Here is a 26027-nt window from a genome sequence, read left to right on the forward strand (position 1 = left end):
ATTTTGCGAGCAAATCTCAAAATAACAAACGTCAAATCACAAACACTGCGATTTTACTATCGATATTTTGGTGACACGTATCTCTAAAAGCGCGTAATCTTCAATTTCTTCTCAAAATCTCGAAACCTTTTGGCCTTACTTTCCCTTCTGGTGCATTTTTCTTGTTAAACAAGCTTGTAAATGTCGATTTATTTTCTTTAGTGGCCGCTTTTGCCAGCATTGTATGACGGATAAGGTTAAAGTAAGCTTGTTTTAGGTGCAGTTTTCAAGTGGCATCCGAAGCGAAAATACGGCAGTGCCCAAAGATGTTTTAACTGTTTTTAAAGATAAATGATCGATGGACAAAGGAACGTTGAAATTAGTGTCATACCTTTTTGGCAAGGGGAGATAATTGACCTCAAAATCGTCAAATATTTGAAGGTCTAAAAACACAGTCACATATTTATGTCCATTGATTGACAAGCGGCTGATCAAATAGACTGTCACTTGGCTCTTGCATTCACTATAGATATACCAATATGTGTACCAAACTTGGCAGCAATAGGTTAAATACAGTTGTTCTGAGAGCTTCATACATTTTGCCTATATTGAGGCAATTTTCTTGACAAAAATCTAGTAAAACCAGGGGGGGTGACCTACCTCCCCCCTCAAAGATCCAAAACCGAAACCAATGTGTCTTTCTGAGTTTTGGGGTAGACCCTTTATACTGGCTAAGTTTCATTGAAATCGGTGAGATGGCATGTAGCAGACTTGCCTGGTGCACCCATGGACACACTCTTAATCTAAATATAGATGTGGCCCGCCTAGATTAGCCTAGACTACATGCGGGTTCGCGCTGTTGTCATAGTCAAGGTTTTTATAACTTTTATAAGTGTTAAGTGTAAAGTGTGTACAATGTTATATTTTTTGGAAAATTGTGAATGTATGAGTAATAAATAAAGTGGTTGTTGTAAAGTTTTTATTATTCTCAAGTGTTCGTTTCTTAATACACTTGCAATATTCATTATAGACGGGTACTAAGGTTTTCTTTTAGCAAACAGATCTGAATTGGAATCAGTTTTTCTACAAATTCATCATCGCCACTTTCAACCAGAGTTTATTTACCTCTACCATTCATTATTTAGGGAAATTAACACTTGTGGTGCTATTTTGATGTCTCTTTCCCGTATCACACTGACTCGGAACAAGAGCTTATATCAAAGTAAGAGAGTGCATCCCCCATATAGGCCCTATATATACCCAAAGTGATCCCTCGTCAGGATATTTTTAGACATGGTACCCAGTTCTTTCGAGAATGTTACTCGCGCGATGCGTGGACAGCGACTTTCGCAAAACTACCAGAGACAAAATAGCGGAAAATGTGGTGAAAAATCATTTTATATGTTTTCATATTCAGAAGACGCATAGCAGAGATGTTTTCTGCACTCTCAGCCACCTCTTTGTTCGGCTGGACTTTCGTTTGCTTTGCGCTCATTTGGTTGTTCATTATCTTGCCGTTCATTCGGTTTTGTGGAATTTAAAAATAAGCAAACCACAACGACAAAAACAACCAGTACAATGGCTGTGTAAGCGTGATTTATAATTCCTTGTTAATTCATTTATTTGCCGTTCTTCACAAAACAACAACATGAAAAGGCCACAGTACTCGAGAGATAGAACGTGAACTACGGCGGCCAATTTTTAAAATTCCTTTCGAATTTTGACCCTGTCTTACATATTCTCTTTGGGATATTGCTGACAGTGATGAATCTAAATTCTCACGAGATTCGTAGGTTGAGTATAAAGCCTTTATTTAATCGACGCTGTCTTTGGCGTTGTTGCCGTTGTTGCCGTTGTTACTTAACCTGCCTTTTGCTGCTTGGGCGGTGAACGTCTGCCTGCATTTTCGATCATCTTTTTATTCGGTTGTCTAGCGTTTTTGGGCGTTCGTTCACTTGTTTTCTACTCATTTCTCTGCTGTTCGTTCAGTTGTTATTGTTTGCGCAGTGGATATCTGACTCTTATTTTAATTCCTGTTAAAGTTTCAAAATATCGCATATCGAGGGCCAAAGCTCCTTTGCTTGCAATTAAAATATCAAACAAGACATCCCCACAGCGTTGGAGGTTTTCCTTCCTTTTGAAACGAAACGAAACGAAACGAAACGAAACACAAACAGATCATCCTCGAAAACATTCACGCAACGCGCGAGTAACATCCTCGATAGGACTGGGTGCCCCGTCTAAAAATAACTTAAGAGCAACTTGCTCTAACGGTCACCTATACCTATGCAGGGTAGAAAAACTAGATTTTCTCAGACTTTCTCAACAAGAAGATATTTTACTAACTTATTTCCAAACTGTAACTTTGAAGTCATTTGGATTTTTATTTTCTTGTCGACGGCAGCCTTACGTATTTTGCCCCGAAAAGAGCAAAACTCGGCACCAAAATCATTACATACTTTACGATCGCTAGCAAGCCAAAACGATAAGTGTGGCTAAAAAAGCTGACCCAGCGTACTAAAATATTATCTTTTAGCAGTTATTTAAGCGTTGTCAGAAATTTAACTTTATAAAATATTTAATTTTTTTCTTTCTTTTTTCACAATTCTCGTGTTATCTTTCCTGGATCTCCTATATGGAGGCTGTATACATTATAGATTTGTACTAGGTTTTCCTTAAAGCATACAGATCTGAATTTTAATTATGTGTTCATGACAAATTTCTAATTGAGCACAACTGCTGATATCCTTTTTTTTCTTCTTTTTTTTTTATCGTTACCATTCGTCATGCGTGGACAGGCATAAATGAACCTCTATACTCTATTTAGATGACACTTTTCGTACTGATCAACAATACTTCCAAAACATTTGCATCTTTGACAAAATTTCATGTTGCTATCCTATTATGTTTCTGCGTGGAATGAAAATAACTTAGTATTCAACTGAGCTTCCAGCTGCTTTTTAAAAAAATTCAATGGAGGATCATTCTTGTCCCTGTAATAACTAGTACAGAGTTGCAAGAATCACGTTCCTTACAAAACCAAGACTTTTGTTCCGATTGCAAATTATTTCAGCATAGTTACACTTATCGTTAATATATCGATCGATGCAGTATGTGTTCTTTTTAACTGTCTAATTCCTGTTTGATGTTTGAGGAAATTAATTCTACAATTCCACTGCATTAATAAAGTTACTCATGTCATGTGTTGCAGATGTCAGAACCGAAACATGTCATGTGGAAGATTAGCTCCTGGTGATTGGTCTCTTGATCGGTGAAAGATAAACTACAAATTTAACCATAATGTGCCACTTGCTCCTCAGTCTCACATAGTGCGGCTTACAGAACTCCACCTTCTCTTATCCAGTAACAGTGAGAAGTTTTTATCGGCGAAGTTTACTCGGCGTTTTCAAAGCTAAAAATGAATCTCACAACAGCAGCAGCTAAAACTAGCTCAGAGAACGCGACTGTTTCATCAAGAAGTGTTCCTTCCAAGACAGAAGGCGCCGCATTGTGCGCCGCTCTTATTTTCTCATTTGTATTTATTGTTGTGGGAAACTCGCTCACCATTGTTCTGTTTAGAGTAAACAGGAGCCTTCGTAAGAGGAGTTTGTTCCTAATCATCAATATGGCGTTTGCTGACCTGATGTTAGGAATCCTTTCGCTACCTATGTACATTTACAATGTTGGGAGAAGTTTTCACCTTTGGAAAGGTGGTTGGTCTATGTCTTTGTCAATTTTCTATACGATCGCTGATGTCTTTTTCGTGCAGGCGTCGTTACTTTCTGCAGCTTTCATATCTGGTGAGAGATTTTATGCCTTTTTATGGCCGTTTAAGCACCGAACACTATCAATGCGAGCATACCGTATTATGATTTTTACTGTGTGGGTACTGACTCTGCTTATCGCCACCCTCTGGGGTACGTCGTTTTTCTTTATTTCCTACAAACGCGCTGTGTATGTTTCGACGCCATACGTCTTGATTTTAACATTCATCATATGTGGTTGTAACATCAGCATTTGGAGAAAGTTTAGGCAAGGACATATCGCTTCGCAACAGCAAAACAGAGACTCTATAAACAAACGATTAACAAAGACCTTGATGTTTGTATCTTTTCTTGTTTTGCTGTCGTGGCTCCCTTTAGTTATTTTCAACTGTTTAATCTATGTCCAGATACCATTGAAATATTATCTCCTGGTGAACGTTATAAATTACTCCAACTCGTTTGCCAATCCAGTTGTGTACGCATTAAGAATACCTGAGTTTAGAGAAGCCTTGGCGTTGTGCTGTTTAAGAAGGCCAGCGGCGTCAAGTATTGAAATAAAATTAAGTAGGAACGAGAAGACTTTCGCTTTGACGCCGGCGACAGAGCTAAGACACCACGAACAGAGACCGGTGATCTACAACTGGCGTTTGAACAGGAAGTCATGGATACCGAACTTTAGAAACCCAATGCTGGTGTAGTATATAGCATACATGCTTGAATAATGTTCTTAAGAGTATTGAACATAAATGTGATTTTAAAACTACTGCTATCTTACAATATAATGTTTTGCAAAAGAGATCATCAGGAGGCTGAATTCATAGACTTTCAATCTTAAATTTTTTACACAATGTGTTTTGTTTTTGTTTTTTCTTATTTTGAACTTCCCGTTTAATTTTTGGGAAATACTATTATACAGTTTTATTGATGAAAAAGAACTATTCACATATGTTTGACAAAACTTTCAGTTCATTACCAACTTTTATTTTACCCTCTGTAGAGTGTATGAGTAAGTAGTTTGATCAGGCAACACTTCTTTTAAGTTGCCGTAAGCAGCAAAACATACCACTGCAGCAGTACTGCTACTCGGGTTTGATTTAGTTTGCTAGCTTTTTCCAATGCTTGTGTCTCTTGCTATCTTTTAGCTTTGCCTTAATCTTCTCCTATCCAGCCCTTTTAATGCTGGGAAGATATAAGAACGTCTCTGTCAATACCATAGTCTTGTTCTATTAGCGGGAATGTAAGTGGATCGGACCTATTGATAACAAATGAGATGCTGAAGTTTTAGCGTGTTAAATATATGAAGATATGCTTTTCTGACGGTGACAAAGGCTAAATGAAAAATATATTCTTTTTTCTTCAGCTAGAAGTCGAACTTGATACACTGCAGCCAGTAATTCAGATCCTGTTCTAATAAGCTGGTCGCATGTAGCTCAATTGTCAGGTTCAACTTCAAGTTAATTTGCAAAACTGGAAGTCACATATTCAAGTATGCCTTCTCGTTTTTGTTGCTGTTGTTGTTGTTGTTGGTTTTTTTTTTCTTTTGTTTTTCTGTTTGTTTGTTTGTTTGTTTGTTTGTTTCGCTCTCTAGAGCATTTCCTTTAATCGAACAGATGTTTTAACGTTAAAACACAACGGCGTAATTTTCATAATTTTCATAATTTTATAATAATAATTTTTTTTGAAACGGATTTCACTATAAAAGTTAACTTTAAAAAACAACGACGTTTTGACCGTTCGACAGTCATTTTCAAGTTGAAAGTCAAATTTTTGTATGCGCTCAAATACATACAATCGATTATAAGAATGCTAATGAGACACTGACGAAAACTCTAATATATTTACATAGAAACCGTGAATACAAGAAAATTACGGCATGAATAATAAAAACGCTAAGGCGATAGAAATGATATAAATAGCTTCGGGCGGATCGAGTCACTCTGTTTGTTCAGTTTTGGTTTAAGTTTACGAATAAAAAAAATATAAAAAATCAAACAGTCGAGTTTACTCTGACATTTTTTCAAAATCTCGAAATTGCTTCCAATGGTCACTGGATCCTTTTCGTACTCATCCTTTACGTGGCTGCCGATTGTTGATCGTTCAATTTTTAAAACTAATAGATAGACAAACTGGATGAATCTAAATTCTTAAGAGATTCGTAGGTTGAATATAACGCCGTTCTTTAATCGACGTTGTCTTTGGCGTTGCTGCCGTTGTTGCTTAACCTGCCTTTTGCTGCTTGGGTGGCGAACGTCTGCCTGTATTTTAGACCATCTGTTTGTTCGGCTGCCTAGCGTTTCTGGGCGTTTGTTCACTCGTTTTCTACTCATTTCTCTGCATTTCATTCACTTGTTATTGTTTGTGCAGCGGATATCTGACTCTTATTTTAACTCCCATAAAAGTTTCGATAGATCTCATATTGAGCGAAAAAAAGGCTCCTTTGCTTGTTATTAAAATGTCAAAGATATCCCCACAACGTTGGAGGTTTTGCTTCGTTTTGAAACGAAACCAAGCGGAACGAAACACATACAAATCATGCTCGAAAACATCCACGCAACGCGCGAGTAACATCCTCGGTATCACCTATACCTATGCAGGGTAGAAAAACTAGATTTTCTCAGACTTTCTCAACAAGAAGATATTTTACTAATTTATTTCCAAACTGTAACTTTGAAGTCATTTGGATTTTTATTTTCCTGTCGACGGCAGCCTTACGTATTTTGCCCCGAAAAGAGCAAAACTCGGCACCAAAATCATTACACACTTTACGATCGCTAGCAAGCCAAAACGATAAGTGTGGCTAAAAAAGCTAACCCAGCGTACTAAAATATTATCTTTTAGCAGTTATTTAAGCGTTGTCAGAAATTTAACTTTATAAAATATTTCTTTTTTTTTTCTTTCTTTTTTCACAATTCTCGTGTTATCTTTCCTGGATCTCCTATATGGAGGCTGTGTACATTATAGATTTGCACTGGGTTTTCCTTAAAGCATACAGATCTGAATTTTAATTATGTGTTCATGACAAATTTTTAATTGAGCACAACTGCTGATATCTTTTTTTTCTTCTTTTTCTTTTTTATCATTACCATTCGTCATGCATAGACAGGCATAAATGAACCTCTATACTCTATTTAGATGACACTTTTCGTACTGATCAACAATACTTCCAAAACATTTGCATCTTTGACAAAATTTCATGTTGCTATCCTATTATGTTTCTGCTTCGAATAAAAATAACTTAGTAATTAGCTAATATTCCAGCTGCTTTGTAAAAATTTCAATGGAGGATCATTCTTGTCCCTGTAGTAACTAGTACAGAGTTGCAAGAATCACATTCCTTTACAAAACCTAGACTTTTGTTCCAATTGCAAATTACTTCGACATAGTTACACTTATCGTTAATATATCGATCGATGCAGTATGTGTTATTTTTAACTGTGTAATTCCTGTTTGATGTTTGAGGAAATTAATTCTACAATTCCACTGCATTAATAAAGTTGCTCATGTCATATGTTGCAGATGTCAGAACCGAAACATGTCATGTGGAAGATTAGCTCCTGGTGATTGGTCTCTTGATCGGTGAAAGATAAACTACAAATTTAACCATAATGTGCCACTTGCTCCTCAGTCTCACATAGTGCGGCTTACAGAACTCACTTTCTCTTCTCCAGTAACAGTGAGACGTTTTTATCGGCGAAGTTCACTCGGCGTTTTCAAAGCTAAAAATGAATCTCACAATAGCAGCAGCTAAAACTAGCTCAGAGAACGCGACTATTTCATCAAGAAGTGTTCCTTCCAAGGCAGAAGCCGTCGCCTTGTGCGCCGCTCTTATTTTGTCATTTGTATTTATTGTTGTGGGAAACGTGCTCACCCTTGTTCTGTTTAGAGTAAACAGGAGCCTTCGTAAGAGAGGTTTGTTTCTAGTCATTAATATGGCGTTTGCTGACCTGATGTTAGGAATCCTTTCGCTACCTATCTACATTTACAATGTTGGGAGAAGTTTTCAACTTTGGAACGGTGGTTGGTCACTGTCTTTGTCAATTTTCTACACGATCGTTGATGTCTTTTTCTCGCAGGCGTCGTTAATTTCTGCAGCCTTCATATCTGGCGAAAGATTTTACGCCATTTACTGGCCGTTTAAGCACCGAACACTTTCAATGCGAGCATACCGTATTATGATTTTTGCTGTGTGGGCACTGACTCTGCTTATCGCCACCCTCTGGAGTACATCGTTTTTCCTTATTTCCTACAAACGCGCTGTGCATGTTTGGACGCCATACGTCTTGATGCTAATATTCATCATATGCGGTTGTAACATCGGCATTTCGAGAAAGTTTCGACAAGGAAGTATTGCTTCACAACAGCAAAACAGAGACTCTCTAAACAAACGATTGACAAAGACCTTGATATTTGTATCTTTTCTTGTTTCGCTGTCGTGGCTCCCTTTAGTTATTTTCAACTGTTTAATCTATGTCTTTGATGTCCAGATACCATGGAAATATTATCACCTGGTAAACGTTATAAATTACTCCAACTCGTTTGCCAATCCAGTTGTGTACGCATTGAGAATACCCGAATTAAGAGAAGCCTTGGCGTTGTGCTGTTTAAGAAGGCCAGCGGCGTCAAATATTGAAATAAAATTAAGTAGGAACGAGAAGACTTTCGCTTTGACGCCGCCGACAGAGCTAAGAACACCACGAACAGAGACCGGTGATCTACAGCTGGCGTTTGAACAGGAAGTCATGGATACCGAATTTTAGAAACCCAATGCTGGTGTAGTATATAGCATACATGCTTGAATAATGTTCTTAAGAGTATTGAACATAAATCTGATTTTAAAACTACTGCTATCTTACAATATAATATTTTGGAAAAGATATCATCAGGAGGCTGAATTCATAGATTTTTGTTTTTGTTTTTTCTTACTTTGAAGTTCCCATTTAATTTTTGGGAAAATCAATTACACAGTTTTTTTGATAAAAAAGAGCTATTTACAAATGTTTGACAAAACTGTCAGTTCATTACCAACTTTTAGTTTACCCTCAGCGGTGGAGTGTATGAGTAAGTAGTTTGATCAGCCACCACTGATTTTAAGTTGCCGTAAGCAGCAAAAGATACTACCGCTACTCGGGTTTGATTTAGTTTGTTAGCTTTTGCCATTGCTTGTGTCTCTTGCTATCTTTTAGCTTTGCCCTAATCTTCTCCTATCTATCCCTTTTAATGCTGGGAAGATATAAGAACGGCTCTGTCAACACCCTAGTCTTGTTCTATTAGCGGGAATGTAAGTGGATCGGACCTATTGATAACAAATGAGATGCTGAAGTTTTAGCTTGTTAAATACAAGAAGATATGCTTTTCCTGACGGTGACAAAGGCTAACTGAAAAAAAAAAACCTCCAAACTCTTCAGCTCGAAGTCGAACTTGAAACACTGCAGTCAGAAATTTAAATTGTGGTCTAATGAGCTGGTCGCTTGTAACTCATGATCAATTGTTAGATTCAACTCCAAGTTAATTTGGAGAACTGGAAGTCACTATCTATAAGTATCCCTTCTCATTATTGTTTTGTTTTGTTTTGTTTTTATTTTCGCTCTCTAGCACATTTCGTTTAATCGAACAGGTATTTTAATATTAAAATACAACGGCGTAATTTTCATAATTTCATGAAAAAAATCTGCATAATAATCTGCATAAATAGAGTAAATGAAGTCACGGACAAACGATAAAGACAGGTTTCTGAGAAAGAGAAAAGCTAACAAAAACTAATTTGGAAGACAATTCATCAAAACGAATTCTCCTGACAAATAGATTTTAGCAGAAGAAAGTAACACTACCGTTACGTTGATAAAATAATTTGAAAACATCTATCATCCTTCTTTTAATTCTGTATCACTCCTGGTGGATGTGTAATTCGGGAGTTAACGTTTGTAGTTACATTTTTAGTACTAACTTCATAACCATAGTTTTTTTGTTTGTTATATGTAAATTTTTTAATCTGACTGAAGGTTATAATTTTTATATGAGGCAAAACTGTTTTTCAAGCTCCGACTTTAAAGTAAAGTTATAAAGTGCCTCTTTAAACTTCTCAGCCTGATCAGTGATTGATGTTAGAAGCTAAAAAAAAAACTATCGTCTGTAATTTATTCTATCCTAAGGTCTCATTTTCTCGGCACGTCAAGGAATTAACCAGACATTGCCATTTAAAATGCAAACATAAAAAACCAAAAATAAACAGCATATCTGCCGCTATATTAAGATGACACATGCGGGTACAAAAGCCTTGAAAACCTGTGTCAACTCTGAAAGTAAGGTAGATCACTTAAAGAGGCACTGAGTGTTAATGAAAAAAGTTTAAATTAGTCCTCGACGATCGGTCTTGATAACGCTAATATATAGATTTAGCCCAGCCTAAAAGCGGAGCTCGTCAGTTATTTTTTGGAATGTTGCTACTAATGAAAATAATCCAACATGTACATGTATGAGGTAAACTGCGAGCGATTTTATAGTTTCAGCCCGAAATAGGATTACATCAGCAGATTGAGGTGTAAGATGGCGTGATGATGAAAATAGAGCCATGATTTCAAGGATTTCAGGGGAGCCACCAAACATGTTGATCATATAACAGAACTGTCTTCTGTGCTTTTTGGTGGCATTTCTTGTTCTTTCTTGTTGAGAAAGACAAGACATTGCTACTAATCATTATATTCTTTCTTACTTAACATGGGAACTCCCGCACAAAAGAAGTTCACACATCTTTTTTGTTGTGGGGTATGACTGAAATGCAGTGATTTCAAAATATGCAGTCCCCAAATCTCTGCCAAATGAAATCTCACAAAAATAACAAAATAGTATACACATGTAAAAAGTTAAAAAGTTTTGTTTTCTAAATTGATCCCCCAAGATAGTTAGCCATCTTCATTTTTGTATGGAGCCTCCTCCTGCTGAAAGGGTTTGCACCATATCTCAAAGTATAAGTATAAGCAAAATCACTCTGGCATGAACGATAAATATGATATTTTGTTTCTGATCATGAATACTTGCATAGGCTTCTGATAATAATTTTATTATTCAATTCCAAAGTGATTTGGTCTTTTTCTCGACTGAGATTGTGGACTACCGGAGCTGTTATTGGGTATCATTAATTAATTTGAATAAATTATACCAAGAATTATAAGTAAGCTATGAGTAAGTTATATTATGTACGTGTATTTTGTCTACACTACACAACCAAACGCACTCAAAGATTATGAGGCATAGGTACTTTTGTCAGAAAAAGCCAGCATATCCAAGATATGTTTTGATTGACACATCAATTAAAGATAATGTACAGCAAAATGGATAAACAATACATCAATATCCTACATGAACCAAAGCTGGACATGGAGTTATAAGGCAATCATTTAAACAACAGATTGAAATAATGTATGAATTAGAGAACACTATTTGAACAACACTGGGGAACAAATTAACCTTATTGGACGTTGCGAATGGCAAAGGCTGTCGGTAGAATGCCACAAATTTCTCGACTCTTTCTTTCTACAGAAATACTAATCCTGTAACTTTGCTTAAGACCCAGTTCTCCATTTCGTGTTGGCAAAATATTAATTTATGCCGTGCCCAGTGCAGGATATCACAAAATTGATTTAAGAGCAACATAAACCAAGCACAATAAATATCATTTTTAAGCCAAAAAATCAATTATTTAAATAAACCATGACATAATGAGTAAATTATCTCTAAGAAAAACTGATTAATTTAGCAGACACTTTAAATAATTAGTTAATACATGTATCATAGGTGTTTCTTAATAAAGTAATACAGTGTATCTGTCACAATGTTGCAGCTATGATATTACTACACACGGTATGGGTTGAGAACTCAATTTCCAAGTCAGTTTGTTCAATGAACTTAGTGCAGAGATTATTCTGGCATCAAGTTGTCTGTAAATATAGAGAAACCAAACAAAGCATTACAATCTTAAGTAATAAATTATTGAACTCTTTTACATGTATGTACAATGTATGTTCCATTAATATTGGGGATCTCTCAGAAGCTGCATCTACGATGATTTAATTTGCTCCCAGTGCATTTTTTAATGGAACTTTTCACACATTAATATCTCTGTCATAACAGTGGTCTCTGTGTTCTACAGCAATTAGTACACAAGAAACATACACTCAGTAAGATATTGTTTACAATAAAAATCAATCGCTGTAGGCAATCATAAGGACTTTGAATTTAGATTTCTGCAGAAATATCTCACCTGGGCATAGTTGCTTTGAAAATCTTTGATGTTTTAATCCAGGCTGCCCATGTGTGCACTGTTCGTATATTGACTGACAGGAACAGGGATGTAATCATACTGTATTGGCTGCTACTTGAACACCACTGAACATACAAAGACATATCAATTATAATTTATAACCAACAGATGAAATTCCTTTCATTGATATATAGTGTACTTCATTATTAGTTGTTTACTGAGTGTCTACAGTAGTGAATCAAATGCTAGGGGGATGGTACCAAAACTTTCACAGTGGCAGGCTCTGTCCTGAGATGCAAAGCAAACATATATAACTGTTATGAACTTGGCGACTTGCTTTTGAGCGCACATGCAATTTGCTTTAAGCAAGAAACTGGAACATTGCAGTACAACAATGCGCACAGTCCCAATCAAAAGGCCATCCAGGCTGTTTGGTTGTACATATAACTGCAAATCAGACTATTTCAGGATAAATACTGATGTTCTTGCTGACTTAATCTGACTGTGCAGTTCCAGAAGATATTCACACTCAACACCCATTCATGGCCAGTCATTAGAAATTCCAAAGTAACAGGAGGAGGGAGCTCTTAAAGAAAAAACCCCTTTATGTGGGGTATGAATCTTTTCTTGAAGAAAACAATGTCTGAGAAATCATTAATTACAAAATATGCTTCAACAAATATCTTACCTGGTAAGGCCAACTTTCAGTAAGTTGTGTAATCTAGACTAGCTGGCCAGTTCATACATTTGACAAGTTGACACCAGGCATGTTGGTAAATTTGTGCGCTTCAACATCACATTACAATTTACCTGTAGTAGCGTTGGTCAACCGAAAACAGCATAATTTGGTTAATTAATTTACACTGTACATTATTTGATTAGATATTGGTGTATATCGTTGCACACCAACAGATGACTATTTTGTTAAATACCCGTCAATAATTTCCTGGTTGATTGAAATATATTCTTCTGCAAAAGAAGCACTTGTCAACATCAATATTAAAAGATGAATGGCCTACATTCAACTCTTTATAGTGTTTAAATTTTGACTGTTTCTTTGGTATTTCCGTTGAAACATAAAGGGGTTAGGTCTTGTAGTCGAGAGCCTTTTTTGGAGGATTTATCGTACCATTATATTTCACACGAATTCTTGTCTCTGTATTCCAACATGATTCACAATTTCTGGTGTTTATTTCGTAGTAATATCGATGTTGTTGGTTTGCTAACATTATTTTCTTACTTTTTGCATTATTTTGCCGTTCATTCGGTTTTATGAATTTAAAAATAAGCAAACCACAACGACAAAAACAACGAGTACAATGGCTGTGTAAGCGTGATTTACAATTCTTTGTTCATTTATTTGCCGTTCTTCACAAAACAACAACATGAAAAGGCCACAGTATACGGCGGGCAATTGTTAAAATTCCTTTCGAATTTTGACCCTGTCTTACATATTCTCTTTGGGATATTTCTGACAGTGATAGACAAACTGAATAAATCTAAATTCTCGCCAGATTCGCAGGTTGAATATAAAGCCTATATTTAATCGACGTTGTCTTTGGCGTTGTTGCCGTTGTTGCTTAACCTGCCTTTTGCTGCTTGGGTGGCGAGCTTCTGCCTGCATTTTAGACCATCTGTTTGCTCGGTTGCCTAGCGTTTTTGGGCGTTTGTTCACTTGTTTTCTACTCATTTCTCTGCTGTTCGTTCAGTTGTTATTGTTTGCGCAGTGGATATCTGACTCTTATTTTAATTCCTGTTAAAGTTTCGAAATATCGCATGTCGAGGGTCAAAGCTCCTTTGCTTGTAATTAAAATATCAAAGAAGACATCCCCACAGCGTTGGAGGTTTTCCTTCCTTTTGAAACGAAACGGAACGGAACGAAACACAAACAAATCACGCTAGAAAACATCCACGCAACGCGCGAGTAACATCCTCGGTAGGACTGGGTGCCACGTCCAAAAATAACTTAAGAGCAGCTTGCTCTAACGGTCACCTGCACCCCATGCAGGATAAAAAAAAAAAAAAAGATTTTCTCATACTTTGTCAAGAAGAATATTTTCTACTCACTTATTTTAAAACTGTAACTTTGAAGTCGTTTGGATTTCTACTTTCTTGTCGACTGCGGCGCGTCTTTCGTATTTTGCCCCGACAAGAAGAAAACTCGACCCCAAAATGATACATTTTACCAACGCTAGCAGGGCAAAATAATAAGGAGGCTAAAAAAAAAGCTAACCAAGGGTACTAAAACATTATCTTTTAGCAATTATTTAAGCGTCGTCAGAAATTTAACTTCTTAAAATATTTCCTTTTTTTCCACAGTTCTCGTTTTATCGTAAATATTTTTCCTGGATCTCCAATATGGAGGCTGATTTGCACTGGGTTTTCCTTTAAGCATACAGATCTGAATTGTAATCAGGTTTTTATGACAAATTTTTAATTGAGCGCAACTGCTGATATTTGAACAACTCACACCCAAAAGTAATGAATATATATATTTTTTTTACCATTCGCCATATATGGACAGGCACAAATGAACCTCTATTTAGATGACACTTTTCGTACTGATCAACAATACTTCCAAAAAATTTGCATCTTTGACAAAATTTCATGTTGCTATGCTATTATGTTTCTGCTTCGAATGAAAATAACTTAGTATTCAACTGAACTTCCACCTGCTTTTTAAAAATTTCAATGGAGGATCATTCTTGTCCCTGTAATAACTAGTACAGAGTTGCAAGAATCACGTTCCTTACAAAACCAAGACTTTTGTTCCAATTGCAAATTACTTCAGCATAGTTACACTTATCGTTAATATATCGATCGATGCAGTATGTGTTCTTTTTAACTGTCTAATTCCTGTTTGATGTTTGAGGAAATTAATTCTACAATTCCACTGCATTAATAAAGTTGCTCATGTCATGAGTTGCAGATGTCAGAACCGAAACATGTCATGTGAAAGATTAGCTCCTGATGATTGGTCTCTTGATCGGTGCAAAATAAACTACAAATGTAACCACGATGTGCGATTTGCTCCTCAGTCTCACATAGTGCAGATTACAGAACTCCACTCTCTCTTATCCAGTAACCGTTAGACGTTTTTGTCGGCAAAGTTTACTCCGCGTTTTAATCATTCAGAGAAAGCTAAAAATGAATATCACAACAGCAGCAGCTACCAATAGCTCAGAGAACGCGACTGGTTCATCAAGAAGTGTCCCTTCCAAGGCAGAAGCCGTCGCATTGTGCGCCGCTTTTATTTTGTCATTTGTATTTATTGTTGTGGGAAACTTGCTCACCCTTGTTCTGTTTACAGTAAACAGGAGCCTTATAAGAAAAGTTTGTTCCTAGTCATCAATATGGCGTTTGCTGACCTGATGTTAGGAATCCTTTCGCTACCTATCTACATTTACAATGTTGGGAGAAGTTTTCAACTTTGGAACGGTGGTTGGTCGATGTCTTTGTCAATTTTCTACAAGATCGTTGATACCTTTTTCTCGCAAGCGTCGTTAATTTCTGCAGCTTTCATATCTGGCGAGAGATTTTATGCCATTCACTGGCCGTTTAAGCACCGAACACTGTCAATGCGAGCATACCGTATTATGATTTTTACTGTGTGGGCACTGACTCTGCTTATCGCCACCCTCTGGAGTACATCGTTTTTCCTTATTTCCTACAAACGCGCTGTGCATGTTTGGACGCCATACGTCTTGATTCTAATATTCATCATATGTGGTTGTAACATCGGCATTTGGAGAAGGTTTCGACGCGGAAGTATTGCATCACAACAGCAAAACAGAGACTCTCTAAACAAACGATTAACAAAGACCTTAATGTTTGTATCTTTTCTCGTTTCGCTGTCGTGGCTCCCTTTAGTTATTTTCAACTGTTTAATCTATGTCTTTGATGTCCAGATACCATTGAAATATTATCTCCTGGTGAACGTTATAAATTACTCCAACTCGTTTGCAAATCCAGTTGTGTACGCATTGAGAATACCCGAATCAAGAGAAGCCTTGGCGTTGTGCTGTTTAAGAAGGCCAGCGGCGTCAAACATTGAAATAAAATTAAGTAGAAACCAGAAGACTCTTGCTTTGACGCCGGCGACAGAGCTAAGAACACCACGAACAGAGACCAGTGATCTACAACTGGCGTTTGAACAGGAAGTCATGGAAACCGAACTTTAGAAACCCAATGCTGGTGTGGTATATAGCATATATGCTTGAATAATGTTCTTAAGAGTATTGAACATAAATCTGATTTTAAAATTACTGCTATCTTACAATATAATATTTTGGAAAAGAGATCATCAGGAGGCTGAATTCATAGATTTTGACTCTTCATATTTTTTACACAATGTGTTTTGTTTTTGTTTTTTTCTTATTTTGAACTTCCCGTTTAATTTTTGGGAAAATCTATTATACAGTTTTATTGATAAAAAGAACTATTTACATATGTTTGACAAAACTGTCAGTTCATTACCAACTTTTATTTTACCCTCTGTAGAGTGTATGAGTAAGTAGTTTGATCAGGCAACACTTATTTTAAGTTGCCGCAAGCAGCAAAACATACTACTGCAGCAGTACTGCTACTCGGGTTTGATTTAGTTTGCTAGCTTTTGCCAATGCTTGTGTCTCTTGCTATATTTTAGCTTTGCCTTAATCTTCTCCTATCCAGGCCTTTTAATGTTGGGAAGATATAAGAACGGCTCTGTCAATACCCTAGTCTTGTTCTATTAGCGGGAATGTAAGTGGATCGGACCTACTGGTAACAAATGAGATGGCGAAGTTTTAGCGTGTTAAATATAAGAAGATATGCTTTTCCTGACGGTGACAAAGGCTAACTGAAAAAAAAAAAAAAAAAAAAAAAAAAACAGCCTCCAAACTCTTCAACTCGAAGTCGAACTTGAAACACTGCAGTCAGTAATTTAAATCGTGTTCTAGTGAGCTGGTCGCCTGTAGCTCAATTGTTAGATTCAACTACAAGTTAATTTGGAGAACTGGAAGTCGCTGTCTATAAGTATGCCTTCTCATTGTTTTTTGTTTTTGTTTCTGTTTTTTGTTTTGTTTTTTTTATATATTTATATTTTTCGCTCTCTAGAACATTTCGTTTAATCGAACAGATATTTTGATATTAAAACACAACGACGTAATTTTCATAATTTTATGAAAATCATTTGCATAATAATCTGCATAAATAGAGTAAATGAAGTCATGGACAAACGATAAAGACAGGTTTCTGAGAAAGAGATAAGCTAGACTAATTTGGAAGACAATTCATCAAAACGAATTCTCCTGACAAATAGATTTTAGCAGAAGAAAGTAACACTGCCGTTGATAAAATAATTTGAAAACATCATGAGCCATGATTTCAAGGATTTCAGGGGAGCCACCAAACATGTTGATCACATAACAGAACTGTCTTCTGTGCTTTTTGGCGGCATTTCTTGTTCTTTCTTATTGAGGAAGACAAGACATAGTTGTTAATCATTATATTCTTTCTTACTTAACATGGGGACTCCCGCACAAAAAAAGTTTGCACATTTTTTTTGTTGTGGGCAGTGTTCTCCTTTTCAGGCGGAAACCGGTAAAATTTACCGCCTGTAGCACCACTCACTACTGCCTAAAATCCCTTAGAATTCTTAAAAACATTCAACAGGTAAAGGAAAAAAAATATAGTTGTTTCACCTTGTAAAAGAATTAATAAACAGATTAAAAGATAAACTGCGCAGGCTATGGTTTGTAAGTATTATCTGTGGCTTTCGAAAACAAAAGTGTTTAAAATCTATTTTCAGACGACATTTTGAGAGAATCCTTGATAATAAAATTCTTCCAGAACGTGAATGAAAACGAATATGCAGCGATTTCGTTTGGTTTTAAGAGACGACCGCTGATTTTGTAGTGACACTTCATGTAAGCACAGCGAGGATACCCCGAATGTGGCTTTGGCCTATTTTTCTGTGACTTTAGGGCAAGAGAATTCAGAGAAAGAATACAACACTTAAAAATGAAAATGCTGTTTGATTTCATTTGACATCTAAAGCTAAAGGTGTAAAATTAGTAAACCGTAATGCATATTAGGTGGAGGTCTTTTCAAAGAAAATGTCTTTATTAGGCAACGACAACATCGACGATGAAGTGGCTTTGCAACTTGTGAAAGAAACACCTGTCTTGGAAAGCACATAATCTACATTGATTAGAATTCCATGTAATGTACAGAGCAGACCTAATAAACAAGGCTGCACTTCGCCCATGATTGCTTTACTGGTTTAAAATGTTCTTTTACCTGTTGTACTGAAATAAGGGAGAACTCTGTGTGGGGTACGACTGAAATGTAGTGGTTACAAAATATGCAGTCCCCAAATCTCTACCAAATGAAATCTCACAAAAATAACAAAATAGTATACTTATCTAAAAAGTTAAAAAGTTTTGTTTTCTAAATTGATCCCCCAAGATAGTTAGCCATCTTCATTTTTGTATGGAGCCTCCTCCTGCTGAAAGGGTTTGCACCATATCTCAAAGTATAAGTATAAGCAAAATCACTCTGGCATGAACGATAAATATGATATTTTGCTGCTGATCATGAATACTTGCATAGGCTTCTGATAATAATTTTATTATTCAATTCCAAAGCGATTTGGTCTTTTTCTCGACTGAGATTGTGGACTACAGGAGCTGTTATTGGGTACCATTAATTAATTTTGCTATGAATAAATTATACCAAAAATTATAAGTAAGCTATGAGTAAGTTATATTATGTACGTGTATTTTGTCTGCACTACACAACCAAACGCACTCAAAGATTATGAGGCATAGGTACATTTGTCAGGAAAAGCCAGCATATCCAAGATATGCTTTGATTGACACACCAATTAAAGATAATGTACAGCAAAATGGATAAACAATACATCAATATCCTACATACACCAAAGCTGGACATGGGGTTATTTGGCAATCATTCAAACAACAGATTGAAATAATTTATAAATTGGAGAACACTATTTGTACAACGCTAGGGAACAAATTAACCTTACTGGACGTTGCGAATGGCAAGGCTGTCGGAAGAATGGGCGTTTTCCATTTACAAAAACTTTCGGAAAATTTCTATCGGGAATTTCCGTTTGGGAAAAGCGCGTTCCATTTGTCACAAGTCCCATTCGTTCACAGGCCCCTCTCTGTCGCTTCTCTGAATTCGAATCTCCCGCAAATATTCAAAATGAAGGCCAATGTGGCCCATCAGATGTTGTTTTTGTGCGAGACGTTAGAAGTCTCTATAGAGGAAGAAAGTTTGATTAATTCAGGAGATGATGCAGTAGATATCTTTTCAGCTACCTCGACGTTCATGACATTTCCATTTAAAATGCAAACATAAAAACCAAAAATAAACAGCACATCTGCCGCTACATTAAGATGACACATGCGGGTACCAAAGCCTTGAAACCTGTGTCAACTCTGAAAGTAAGGTAGATCACTTAAAGAGGCACTGAGTGTTAATGAAAAAAGTTCAAATTAGTCCTCGACGATCGGTCTTGATAAAGCTATAAATTTAACCGTAATATGGCACTTGGACAGGACCTGAATCTCACACAGCGCAGATTACAAAACTCCTGTTTCCTTCACCCAGTAACAGTAAGTTGTTATCGGAAAAAGTCAAAATTAAACGACGCTTTAATTGTTAAAAAAGAAGACCAAACAAAAACATGAATAGCACAGCAGCAGCCAACATTAGCGCGGGCGTTTGTTCACTTGTTTTCTACTCATTTCTCTGCTGTTCGTTCAGTTGTTATTGTTTGCGCAGTGGATATCTGATTCTTATTTTAACTCCTATTAAAGTTTTTAAATATCACATATCGAGGGCCAAAGCTCCTTTACTTGTAATTAAAATTTCAAAGAACACATCCCCACAGCGTTGGAGGTTTTCCTTCCTTTTGAAACTAAACGAAACGAAACGGAACGAAACACAAACAAATCATCCTCGAAAACATCCACGCAACGCGCGAGTAACATCCTCGATAGGACTGGGTGTCACGTCTAAAAATAACTTAAGAGCAGCTTGCTCTAACGGTCACCTATACCTATGCAGGATAAAAAAAGAGGAATAGATTTTCTCATACTTTGTCAAGAAGAATATATTTTAATTACTGTAACTTTCAAGTCATTTGGATTTTTATTTTCTTGTCGACTGCGGCCTTACGTATTTTGCCCCGACAACAACAAAACTCGACCCCAAAATTACACATTTTACGAGCGCTAGCAAGCCGAAATAATAAGCGTGGCTTAAAAAAAGCTAACCCAGGGTACTAAAATACCATCTTTTAGCAGTTATTTAAGTGCTGTCGGAAATTTAACTTTATAAAATTTTTTTTTTTTCTTTTTTTTTCTTTTTTTTTTTTTTCACAATTCTCGTGTTATCTTTCCCGGATCTCCAATGTGGAGGCTATATACATTATAGATTTGCACTGGGTTTTCCTTTCAGTATGCAGATCTGAATTGTGATCAGGTTTTTATGACAAATTTTTAATTGAATACTACTGCTGATACTTGAACAACTCACACCCAAAGGTAATGAATCTTTTTTTCTCTCTCTCTTTACCATTCGCCATGTGTGGACAGGCACAAATGAATTAACAAATGGTAAACGCCATAGCGTGCACTATTGAGTTATGGAGCGCGCGAAAATTCATTCATGACAACCGACTGCACACCAGCAACTCGATAAAGTTTAATCACGTTTCTTAAAATATCGATTAAAATCCTCTTTCTAAGGTCTGTATCCAACAACCGGTGAAATAGTTCAGCAGAATTATGAACAAACTGAAGAAAGTAGACAGCAGTCCAAAATCATTTAAAAATGGACTGAATTTCTGATCGATTCAGAGGATGAACTGTTGAAAACAATTTGCACGTTTTTAATAGTGCATTCGCCGAAGAGCGATTTCGTTGCCACTTGTTTGGTCTGGAACGACGTGGATTGGTGAGAAGTTTCTGATGGCTGGCTGTGATTGTTGCCAGAAGGAGGAAAGGCTCTCGACAAGACTTGGCTGCAGTTATGGAGCTGTGAGGTCGAAGGCCGCGAATTTTAGCTTATCAGAGACTGCTCACTGCGGTGTCCAGAACTGGCCATGATGTGGCGGTTTGAAATCCCAGCGTTGGACCAGAGAGTGATGGCAGTGGCTCTTACACAATATTTTGTGTAGATTTTGGATAAACCTACTTCTTCGCTGATGGTCTTCATCATTTTAGCGAGGCTGTTTATTCCTAGCGGTCGTGCTTCGTACGAAACGGCATCTAGAGCCTTGTTATTTTTCTTCGGATGCTGGAAAAACGCAGTACACTTTGAATTTACCTTCTGGAGATACAATTTGAGGGCCTTGTAGCAGTCACCTTGGTCTTCGGTCTCATACATTCTGGCTTCTTTTTCTCTGCTTTCAACGTCCTTTAGTTCTCCGGGATGATTCTTTGATAATTCATCGTGACTTGTGGTTGCGTAATTTCTTTCAGCCGCATCGGTTTCAAACTTGAAGCTGTTCTTTGTCAAGCTTCTTTGCCCTTCAAGGCCCCTTCTGCAGAAAAACAGGACGAAATGAAACCAAACTTTTCTCAGCAAGGAAAGCGGTGACGACAAGGACAACACTTCCCTTGACTTCAGCTTCTGGAGGTCTCCTTCCTTGATAGCAGGTTTGTGCGAGAGATTTTCTTTGCCGCTTCGTTTTAGACTTTTTATTTGCGCATCTAGCATGAGCTTTGATCTTGCAAATCTTGGGTCAGTTGAAATTTGTAGGCCTCTGCTAAATGGCGGGGCGTTGAGGTGTCTTTCTATCGAATGACGAAATCCCAGCAAGGTAGATCTACTGTAATCTTCGCCCTTTTTCGTTCTCGCTTCTGCATAAAATCTGCGTAGGTTTTGATCAGGCTGACCTATTTTCATCGCTTCAAGCAGGGTTTGAATTTGTTTTACCGCACACCAAGCTGAATATGACAAAAAGAAACGGACTATCAAAATTTGGATTGTAATGAAACTTAACCTTTCAATTTATTTTCCTCTGTTATCAAAGTAAGCGCTTTTTAAAATCGTGAAAACAGCAAATTGAAAATGTAATTCGTTGACATTGTCTACGCATCAGCATTTAACCACAGGCGGCCCAAGCTCATGATGCGAGGAGTGCGAACGTTCAGCGCGTGAAACGTGACATATTTACCGCCGACATCTACTATTACATAACCACCGAGTTTGGTTACGCGAAACGTAACCTTCGCCTTGCAGCATATGGTGGTGTTGTGTTACAACGGTTTGAATTTATAAAGGTTTGTATGGGGAAAAACGGTAATCGACATTATAGCTGAAATTTTGATATTTTTGCAATAAAAATGACTTACCTCAATGCCTTGTTGTCTTTTCTATTGTCATCTCGCTTCTCAGCTCGGTCCGAAGACTTTTAAGCGAGTTATCGCTTCTTGGTTTTCCTCAACTAAGAAAGAGTAAAGGCTACACACTCGATTCTGGACTGACTCCCGCTCGAAGCGAAAAAAAACAACACTAAAATCCCGCCAGCCGCCCCAATTCCTCCGCAGAATCATAGTACAGGGTTAAGCGCTCCTTTTCAGTTAAATTCCAAGCCAAATTCATCTCCACAGCGCATGCTATAAAGCTCTAAATCGAAGAAAGCTAGCCATCCGGACTCAGTGATCATGCTGCCGGGACCATCCATGGCCACAGTCGAACAAATTGACCCTGACCGGGGGAAGGGAGTGCACAGTTCTCAATAAGCCAGGTACTTTGCTCCACGGTCCCCTAGGGACTGGTTGGCTTGTCATAACAACCAGGAATGCTCCGTCGGCGGCCTGGATTAAAATCTACCCAGGAGACCGTCGAGCAAAGTACCTGGCTTGTCGAGAACTGTGCGCTCCCTTCCCCTGGTCAGGGTCAATTTGTTAGCCCGGCATTCCGCTCGGGTTTCTAATGTGTCCATGGTTGGTCCCGGCAGCATGATCACTGATTCTTGATGGTTAGCTTTCTTCGACTCAGAGCTTTGTATCGTGAGCTGTAGAGATGAATTTGACTTGGGATTTGACTAAAAGGGAGCGCTTAACCCTGTACTATGATTCTGCGGAGGAATTGGGGCGGCTGGCGGGATTTCAGTGTTTTTTTCGCTTCGAGCGGGAGTCAGTCCAGAATCGCGTGTGTAGCCTTTACTCTTTCTTAGTAGAGGAAAACCAAAAAGCGATAACTCGCTTAAGAGGCTTCGGATCGAGCTGAGAAGCGAGATGACAATAGAAAAGACAACAAGGCATTGAGGTAAGTCATTCTTATTACCTCATGGTATGTACTTCATACCATGAGGTATAGTGATGGTTGGATTCGTCACTCCATTTCCGTTACACAATTAATTTATGCATTAACTCCACATTAAACATGAATTACACACGTTTCCCCCTGTCCCCCATACTAGATTTGATTTTGTCCACAAAGTCGTCTCATTCTTTTATGTTTATATATGTGGGAGGAGGGGGTGGGACAAAGGTGGTAGTACATGTTTACAAAATGACGTCCGTTGTGTTGAGCCCGACGCAAAAATAGGCAAGGCGAGTTTTCCTTCCTTTCGCTCCATCTTTGATCAAAATACATTTCTGAAGACCTCACAAACGAACAGGAAATGTGCTCAAGAAAGCTCGAGTCGAAAGAAATGGGTTTTAAAGTCTTAAAAGTTACGATGTCTCCAAGATACATTTGGACGACGAGGAATAGAATGCACAAAACGAACTATTCGGAATGAATGCTGTATGGTCTGGGGTAAAAGGTAAGCTGCCCTCCTTCTACTGTATTGCATTTTGAATTTTCTAAAAATACTCGCAGGATGTATGATTTAAAATTAAATGCGCTTTTAATATTTCACAATTCGCCTGGAAGCTGTTCGGAAAATGTCACATGACAAAGCACATCGATGAAGCTTTGGTCAAGTTCCTTCTTGCTGGGACTTAAATGCCACAACTGTGATAAGCTATACAGTGTGGGGCCCAGTTCTCGGCCACTTTTTGTTCAGCATTTATTTTTCGCGCCACAAATGAATCTGAATAAAAAGCAATTGCTTCAAAAGGTAGCTTGATTCCTTGTCTTCCGTTCTGCCGAGTTTTGTTTCGTCCTGCCAAGTTTTTCTGTGAGCACGTTGAGGTGACGCGAAGGTAGGTGAATTTGGTTTCCCCGAAAACGTGTTTGTTTACGGCTACTAGAATTACAGGGTTTAATTCAAGTTGATATTTTGTCCGTCTAGAAGGCCCAAATGAGCCAGTTCTTGGCATAAAGGACGTAGAGGGATAAAGCTATCTGTTAAATGTAAACTTTTCCTGGCCTGTTTAATTCTTTGACCTAAATTCACTCCTCAATATTTCTTTCGTACTTTCGGGTATTTACCTATTCTCGGCCACCCTGTTCGCCTTCAACACTAAAAGCGCCCATAGTTCTGTGTGGAGTATTCGTATCAAGTCAGTTGTAAAAATAAGGCTGTAATGGGGTGGCATGCTGAAAACTATGAGCTCTGACTTAACCCAACTCTTTTTTAGCCTAGCTTGACTGCACTTAAGAGAAAAACTAGGTGTGCAAAACACTTCCTTTTCTAACATGAAACAAAGCTCTTTAAGGATAATTTGTGATCGAAATACCAAAACACAAGCCTTATAAGTGATTTAACACCAAAAAAATGGTAATAAAGCGTTGTTTATTCTGAGGAATCGTGTGCACTCTTTTGAGGCCGAGAACTGGGCCTGCTGGTCGATAACTGGGCCCACGAACGAAGCCTCCATTTTCGTTATTACTTGGGAGAAAACAGCGTTGAGCAGTCGATAGCTCTACATGTGTAAACTGAATGCTGAAGTTAGTTGTGCGTGAAATTTTAAGTCCTTACGGCTATTCCAAGGTAAGAAATACAAGTTTACGTTTTTTGTGGCCGAGAACTGGGCCCCATACTGTAGCGATTGAACACAGCTGCCAAACAAATGCTAAATACAATAAATTATACGCCAAATAACAAATACCATAACAAATACAAAATATCAAACAACAAACAAATGCCAAACAGATGATCTGTTACCTGAATGCCACCTGAAATACACCAAGGTCAGGAGCAAATGATTACCGAAGGTAATCCTACAATACCCGAGCAGTTTGAAAATCAAAATAATATACCAGTTCAGTTGTCAATTGCAATGGTCAGTACAGAAATGCAGAAAAAATGTGAATGTACGGAATTCTAGAGCTACAGTACCATTGTCTCCCATCCTCAGTTTAGAATGACACGTGAAAGAGAACCCTCCAGAATTTCTTACAAAATGGTTACCAGATTTTCTAATGGCAAAAAAAAAAAAAAAAAAAAAAAATGTCGGTGAAATTATACATAAAGAACTTAATGTCCCGAAATCGTCTAAGCTGAAGGCTATGTTGTTTGGATACCATCGTTGTCATTTCTTAGAGCGATATAGAAGTTCGAAATTCATGATTTTCTTAAAGAAGTATTTTATAAGACAAAGTTTAAGCTTGTGTATTTTTCGAACAAGGACTCCAAAGCATAAAAACTTGCCTTTGTTTTGTATGATAGCTGAAAGTAATATTTTCAGAAAATTAAGGCAGCTCCAAATGAAAACGTATCATTTTTTGAGCAGAATCATATCATTGAGTGGAGATGTGGAGTCAAATCCTGGTCCTGCAAATGAGTATTGCAAATCAGTACCTTTTATACCACCCACAAATTCTGTCTGTTTATTAAAATTCAGATTGTCTCAGCTAGGCAGAACTGCACTTGATGTTGGAGGAGGTGGTGATTGCTTTTTTAGGGCTGTATCACATCAACTCTATGGAAATCCTAATAGTCATTTCTATGTGCGCAGTGTTGGCATTCAGTATGTAGTGAATCACCCTGAACAATTTATAGAGAGTAAAACTGAGCATTCTTGGCAAGGTTATTTGGAAAGAATGTCATGTCAAGGAACATGGGCTGATGCTATCATAATTCAAGCTGTTGCCAATTGTCTTAATTTATCAAT

At 37.4% G+C, this 26027-nt stretch overlaps 2 protein-coding genes, 1 long non-coding RNA gene and 2 pseudogenes across 3 annotated transcripts in view; 4 read left to right on the top strand and 1 right to left on the bottom strand.

The window, feature by feature from the left end:
• The window catches only part of LOC149108030 (uncharacterized), a 46686-nt gene extending 24311 nt beyond the window's left edge, over positions 1-22375 (top strand). The window contains exon 2 of the long non-coding RNA XR_016209027.1: positions 22157-22375. This is a non-coding gene — a long non-coding RNA (uncharacterized LOC149108030). The remainder of the gene's footprint in view (positions 1-22156) is intronic.
• LOC149108033 (adenosine receptor A3-like) lies at positions 3300-4545 on the top strand (annotated as a pseudogene).
• On the top strand, positions 7376-11572 carry LOC149108034 (adenosine receptor A3-like). The gene has a single exon (XM_089295595.1). The coding sequence runs from the start codon at positions 7466-7468 to the stop codon at positions 8498-8500; it is 1035 nt and encodes a 344-aa protein (XP_089151721.1). The 5' UTR covers positions 7376-7465; the 3' UTR covers positions 8501-11572.
• Positions 15016-16406, top strand: LOC110065944 (adenosine receptor A3-like; annotated as a pseudogene).
• Positions 20394-22163, bottom strand: LOC110057757 (uncharacterized). The gene has a single exon (XM_020764342.2). It carries the CDS (start codon positions 21919-21921, stop codon positions 21073-21075), a length of 849 nt encoding a protein of 282 aa, XP_020620001.2. The 5' UTR covers positions 21922-22163; the 3' UTR covers positions 20394-21072.
• Positions 22376-26027: the final 3652 nt, after the last annotated feature.

This window comes from Orbicella faveolata, unplaced genomic scaffold (assembly GCF_042242905.1).
Source record: "Orbicella faveolata isolate gen_17 unplaced genomic scaffold, um_ofav_v1 contig_26, whole genome shotgun sequence".
In the NCBI taxonomy this organism is placed as follows: domain Eukaryota; kingdom Metazoa; phylum Cnidaria; class Anthozoa; order Scleractinia; family Merulinidae; genus Orbicella; species Orbicella faveolata.